The 6257-nt window shown below is 48.6% G+C and overlaps 1 protein-coding gene across 1 annotated transcript; it reads left to right on the forward strand.

Moving 5' to 3' along the window:
• Positions 1 to 228: 228 nt before the first annotated feature.
• Positions 229 to 5749, forward strand: CDKN1B (cyclin dependent kinase inhibitor 1B). The gene is made up of 3 exons (XM_085652323.1): positions 229 to 2469; positions 3459 to 3582; positions 4651 to 5749. Exons 1-2 carry the CDS (start codon positions 2034 to 2036, stop codon positions 3563 to 3565), a joined length of 543 nt encoding a protein of 180 aa, XP_085508449.1. The 5' UTR covers positions 229 to 2033; the 3' UTR covers positions 3566 to 3582; positions 4651 to 5749.
• The last annotated feature ends 508 nt before the right edge of the window (positions 5750 to 6257 follow it).

Here is a 6257-nt window from a genome sequence, read left to right on the forward strand (position 1 = left end):
ACAAAAAAAAACACCCATGCCTCTTATTCCTCTCCCCCATTGCTCCTACGAGTGTGCAGCACCCCTCCCCCCTCCGCTGTAACACGAGCCCCCCTCCCCTGCACGCACAGAGTGCGCCACTCGTTCACTTATCCCACCGCGGTGTCTGGTTACTCCGCTGCGCTTGCTCGGGTCTCGCCCTCTACCGGCATGAAGTGGCACTGTGGCTCGGCGGGTACTCGGTCATGAAGCGCCCTCTCGGGTGAATGGGGGCTTCAGTGCTAATAACACAACACGCGTTCTCTTCTGAGATACCCTGACCAGCCTAAACCCCACACATCTCGAGCTTGTCGCTCGTCACTCTCTCCGCTTACTGGTACAGTGACCGCAAAGCTACCCCTGGTGCACGTCCCTTCAAACCGTGCAAGGGCATAGATTGGCAGACGACAGGATTCACGTTAGTAACTGCAGGTGAATGTCCTGTAGTGTCCGCTCCAAAACCGCCCTCCGTGCGTGCCCCGCTAACGGTGGCTGACTTGTGAAGGGCGGTGCACTCTCCTGGCCGTCCGGAACACTCTTCCACATACTTTAGAGCTCCCCGTTACTCCGCGAGTGTCGGGCTTTTCCAGCTGTTACATAAAAAGTCCGTGCTCCTCCCTTGTACTCTGCTGCTGTCAGTTAACCAGTCCAAGGCGCTCGCTGGCTCCTAAGGCGCCCCACGTCTCTCCTGTCTGGTCATTAATTAGCAGCGCACTGCCGCGATGCTTTAGCGCTCACTGCTACTCTGCTCGCAGTGGGGTCTGCTTGGATCTTATGTGGGAGCCCATCATTAACACCCTATTGGTTCTTTGTTCCTCAGGAGGAGGTCATCCTGACTCTTCCATTGAGCGTTACTCCGGTGGGTGCCGGTAAATATTCTGGCAGTACCAGTACCCGTCAGAGACAACCATCCCCAGATACTCGAGTGCTCACTCCAGTGAGTACTGACAGACATCCTGGCAGTACCTTTACGTGTTAGCGCCCCCCCCCCCCCACTAGCTCACTCTTACTTGGTGGGTACCGGCAGGTATCGGACCAGCAAGTGTCAGAGCTCACCCCTCCAGATACTTTAGAGCTCACTGTTAAGCGTCAGAGCTCACCTTTCACAGGTATTTTAGTGCTCATTGTTACTGCGGCTATGACGGGCTGTCATTGCTATTTCTATACGCCCCGGGGATCTCGTGCAGGCCTTCATCCCCCCGGGGTGACAGGGCTGTCACTCGGCCTTGTGAAAAGTCAGAGCTGCCCTTCCCCGGCTACTCCGGCGCTCTGTGTTACTGGGCTGGGGACACCCCTGACTGATTTATGAAGTGTCAGCGCCACACATCCCAATGCTAGAAGTTAGTCAGTGAACGTAAGGTCTGAGGACTGTTCCGTTAAGTGTCGGCAACCCAGCCCGGTAAATAAAAAAATAACTCTAATGCGCTGTTACTCTGGTGGGTAACTGTTCCATTAAGTACCCGAGCCCCTCCCGATTACTCGCTACTCCAGTAGGCTGTCACGGCTGGAGATGCTTGCAGCAAGCCCCGGGCCCCGCCTCTGTGCTCCAGCCATTGCCAGAAGCCCCTCCCCGACACTGCCCCCTTGTTATGGTAGTAAAAGTCAGGCTGCCCGCTGTTTACACACGGGCTCCCTCCCATCCCCCAGGTTCCACCTTTACTGGGGTTTGGCAGAGGAGAAGCACAGGCCGTCAGGCGGCGGGAGGGACCTGCCCAGGCCTCGTCCAATCGTCGCCCTGCCCTCTTTTAAATAGACCCGAGCTGTCTGTCAAGGCGCCTGTCGTCAGCCTCCTGCCATCGCCATATTGGGAGAGTGCGAAGGCTCGGCTGTGCCCGCAGACTGACGCTGCATTCGCCGGGCTCGGTCTGCCGCAGCCGGCGCACGCACCCAGGGTCGCACCGCTCTCGTACCGGGCACCCTCAGATTGCTGGTAGTGTGTTTTTTCACCCTGGGATTGGATCGCTGAAGTGCAGGAGCCGGTGCAGGGAGCCTTCGCCTGGCTGAAGCTCTCCAAGATGTCAGACGTGCGAGTGTCCAGCAGCAGCCCGTCCCTGGAGCGGATGGAGCCGCGGCTGGCCGAGATGCTGCCCAAGGCGCCCACCTGCAGGAACCTCTTCGGCTGCTTTGACCGAGACGAGCTGAGACGGGAGCTGGAGAGGCAGCACCGGGAGAGCGAGCTGAAGTTCAAGGAGACGTGGAACTTCGACCCCCGGGAGGAGAGACCGCTCCCTGGCAGGATGGACTGGCAAGCGGTGCCCAGGAACGCGGTGCCCGAGTACTATAGCAGACCCTGCCCCAACAAGAGGGCGCAATCGGCTCCGAGCCTGGATGTCAATGGCAACCGTTCGGACACTTTTCAGGGAATATCTGGGGACTTGCGAGAGGACGGAGACAAGCACACGGATTCGCTGGAGCACTGTTCCGGGCAGCGGAAAAGACCAAACACCGAAGGTAGGAGAGCAGACTGTCTGCTGTTCACTGAAGCTTGCTGGGCAGAGGCGCGGGCAGCCCCCCCCCCGCGCACTGTCGGCTTAGGGCACTTGTCTAGGCAGAGAACAGCCGATCCTGGTAAAGAGCGCTCCTCTTCGAGGACGTACTAGCTTTATACAGTTTTCGTAGTGCACCGGCACCCACTGGGTGTTGCCTGTTTACGTACTTGACAGTGCGTCTGTTCTGCTGGTGCCTTGCACTGGACGGCAGGAGCCCCTTGTGAAAAGAGGTCTTGGATGCAGTGATCCCGGTGCGCTGCCATGCAGTGACCACTTCTTGAATAGCCCGTGCCCACGTTTAATGCGGCATACATTTTATCATATAATTTTTAATATGGCTTATTCGTAGCATCCACTAGTGAAAATAGGTGTTTCCATACTATTTCTATCGGAAATACAATGGTCACTCGAAACACAACTGAAAAATCACGACACGAATTGGTTTAAAACGTCGACTGGGTGACGTCAGTTTTGTTTTTTTATAAACAGCGAGTGGCATAGACAAATGTAGCAGAAAAAACTGCTGAATGATAACTTTTTGCTATACATCATTAACAAAATGCTCGTTTTGGGAGAAAAACACTTAACCAGCGACAAACTTTTTTTAAAGTCATAGAGCCGCCCCCAGCCATAATACCCCGCGTTGCCCGTAATTTTGGTACATAACGCCCCACCCACCCGGAGCTGCACTCCGTGTCTTGACATTTCTGCGAGTACAGCCCCCCGACTCGACCATGCACAGCGCGCCCTCACTTAGTTTACAGGCTGTTCTCAATTGTTAACACGGTCACCGTTTATCCATTTACGCTAAACACTTCGAAGTAAAAAAAAAAAAAAACACAGAGGTGTTTAGGGACTGTCCTTTGGTATTGTTTTCAAAAGTATGTATTTGTTTAGGCCTAGATTGTTCCCTGGAGCAGATGTGTAATGCGCTCTTAACTCTGTTCCTAGATGCGTGTCCTCCGTCGAAATCCAGCAAGACGGAAACGGACGACCCACCGTGCAACTCAGTGGAACAGACGCCCAGCAAATGCAACCCCCGACGACATCAAACGTAAAAAGCCTCTTTTTGTAGGTGGGTACGCCTTCTGCTTGGGGAGATGATGCCTGCTTGTGATAAGTTATGTCGGTCCCGATACCCATCGATGTCTGTTGTTCAGCGTAAACTATATATTGTTTATGTACTTGCTCACGCCCACCAGTGTTTAAATAATACAAAAGTTACAGGTGTCCTTGTTGATAGCAGGTACTTCGCTGTTGTAGCTGTGATTGGAAACAGCCAAATAATAACACGGTGTTCACTAGTTACCGCTTATATAACATTTGTGCTTTGTACATGCAAACAGAAGGTGCAGGGTCCGGGATACACAACTGTCTATCAATTTGTCTGAGGGATTTGATAACATGTCGGTATGGTGTTGGGTGAACGAACCATGGTGCCAAAAGTTAACTTACATTCAGGTGTAAAAACTTTAAGCATGGACAGTTCCCGCACTAAACTAAGTAAATACTACAAAATACCAATGTTTTTAAGCAGATCGATTACACTCCATTCGTGTTTTAAAAACGCGATGACTCCGATAAACGGAGGTAGATGAGAGGGGAGGAAAAACAGAACAGAAATGCAGGCCTCCAGAGTGCTAGGGCCGTCAGAGACCCGTGCTGGGGTAAACAGCCCAGGAACACGTCAGCAGGCTTGTGTGTATGCTAATGCGATACTACTGACTGTTTGTTTGGGTGTTCAGAGGGGAAATGAACAGCTCAGAACCACACTGAGTGGAAACCAAAACTCGCAGGCTGTCACAGAGCTCTGCACTGAAACACCGAAGTGACCCAATTCTGGCAGTTTTTCTTTCTTTTTTTATACCGATGGTGTTCGCAAGGGCCCCTGAGTCTGTCGGTGTTTTTATGCAGCTGCCTGTGCTCTCTAATCTTTCAGCGTAAAGCAGATAGACGCTTTCAAACCAAACATAGGACATCTTTACTTAACTTCTGGCACACTACTCTGGTTGGTATTGTTTCCTTGTTGTTTGTCTTAAACCGAATGCTGTAAATGTTTCTCTTCAGCTGTACTTTACTACATCGACCTCGCCCGAACATTGTGCTACTTTTATTAACTGTCTTATGTTTTGGTTTTTTGCAGATAAGAATATATATGTATTCCTTGCGAACCAGGGAAGATGTATAAAGTTTTTTACAGACATATCGAGAGACTCCCTTCGACTGGGACATCTACTGTTTAAGCACTGAAAAAATAACACTAAAGTTAGGCAGCCACAAAAAGGACTGCCTCTAAAAAGCATTATATGTAGCATCTTGCAATTAGGAGTTTCTTATTTGCTTCGTTGTACTACCTGTGTATATAGTTCTTGAGTTTTCATGTAGCACATACAAACTATGTTGGGGGAGAAGTCAACATTGATTGAATATTTTTTTCTGTACCCCTGATGTTGCAAATTATGCCTTCGCCTGTTCTGTTGATTTCTAACCTAAGGCGTCATTTTTTTATAAATTGAATAATACTTTTATAATGACGCTCAAATGAAGAGAGGCGGTGTCGTGTGCTTGTGTTAATGTTTAATCTTGAAGGCTGCGTTGGTCGTCCAGCATGATCTTGATATATCTATCTAGATATATTGTAAATGCTGCCAGGCCTGGCTGCAGCATCTGGGAGACGCCCAGTTTCTTAAGCTATTGTCGGTTATATTTGGCTGTTTAAGTGTCCCTGCGCCTAGCGTACAAGGAGACAAAAAATTATTAAATCCACTGCAGCGCTTATAGTTTTATTAGGCCATCAACTAATTTGACTATTTTGGAACAGACTATACATGTCAGCCTCAAATCTCCCTCACTAAATTTGTACTAAATGGTATTTCCATCATCCAACAGTATTTCTACATTGCCTGTGTATCTGTATGTATATATTAAAAAAGATATAAAGTGTACCTGTGTACATACCTCTGTAAAGACACTGAGAAATAATACTAACTTATTTATGTAAAAGATTTTTTAAACAAAGTATCTAGAAAGGTTTGTTGGTCCTTACATGCCAGAGTGTCCTTTTTGTGCATTTGTAAAAGCTCTATTTGTTAGACTTTAGTTGTTTTCCTCCTCTCAAAATAATGTCTGTGCTTAAGGTATGCAAACTGAGCCAGGTTTTATATTTTTTGTAATGCGTTCTAAAGAATAATCTGATTATTGTTCCAAAACAAGCAATCAATAAATAACTGCCATACTTATGATCACGGTGTTGTTTTATTTAAAAATGTTAACCTATTTGTGCTTTGGTGATAAAAAAAAGAGAACTGTGTGAAGAAACTGGATTTTTAATAGTATTTTGCTTGCAGGCAATCCGAAGCAAGCTTATCAGAGTTGTAAGAAGGTCTGGGTATTGGTTCCAGAGCAAAAACCCCTGCAGAGCATTGCTACAGATCACAGGATACCTTCCATTTCCAGGGGAGAGACATTCACCTGAACTGTAATCCTCACGCCTGCATCTTCATCTTAAGTGAATGATAGTGACAGGACGGTTGCCTATAGGCCAATCAGCGACGATTATATGGCCGTCTCTTATTAGGGAGTCCGTCCAGCGCGGGGACATAACCATGCGCTTTAGAAATGGATAAATAAATAGCCATATCAGCAAGTATATTCATGGGCAAGGCCTAGGTCGGACTGCTCCTATTGGATAAACGATGCATCACAAATGGCCCTCAGTTGACAAAGGATTGATTGTAACTATCTGTCGAG

This window comes from Triturus cristatus, chromosome 4_1 (genome assembly GCF_964204655.1).
Source record: "Triturus cristatus chromosome 4_1, aTriCri1.1, whole genome shotgun sequence".
NCBI lineage: Eukaryota > Metazoa > Chordata > Amphibia > Caudata > Salamandridae > Triturus > Triturus cristatus.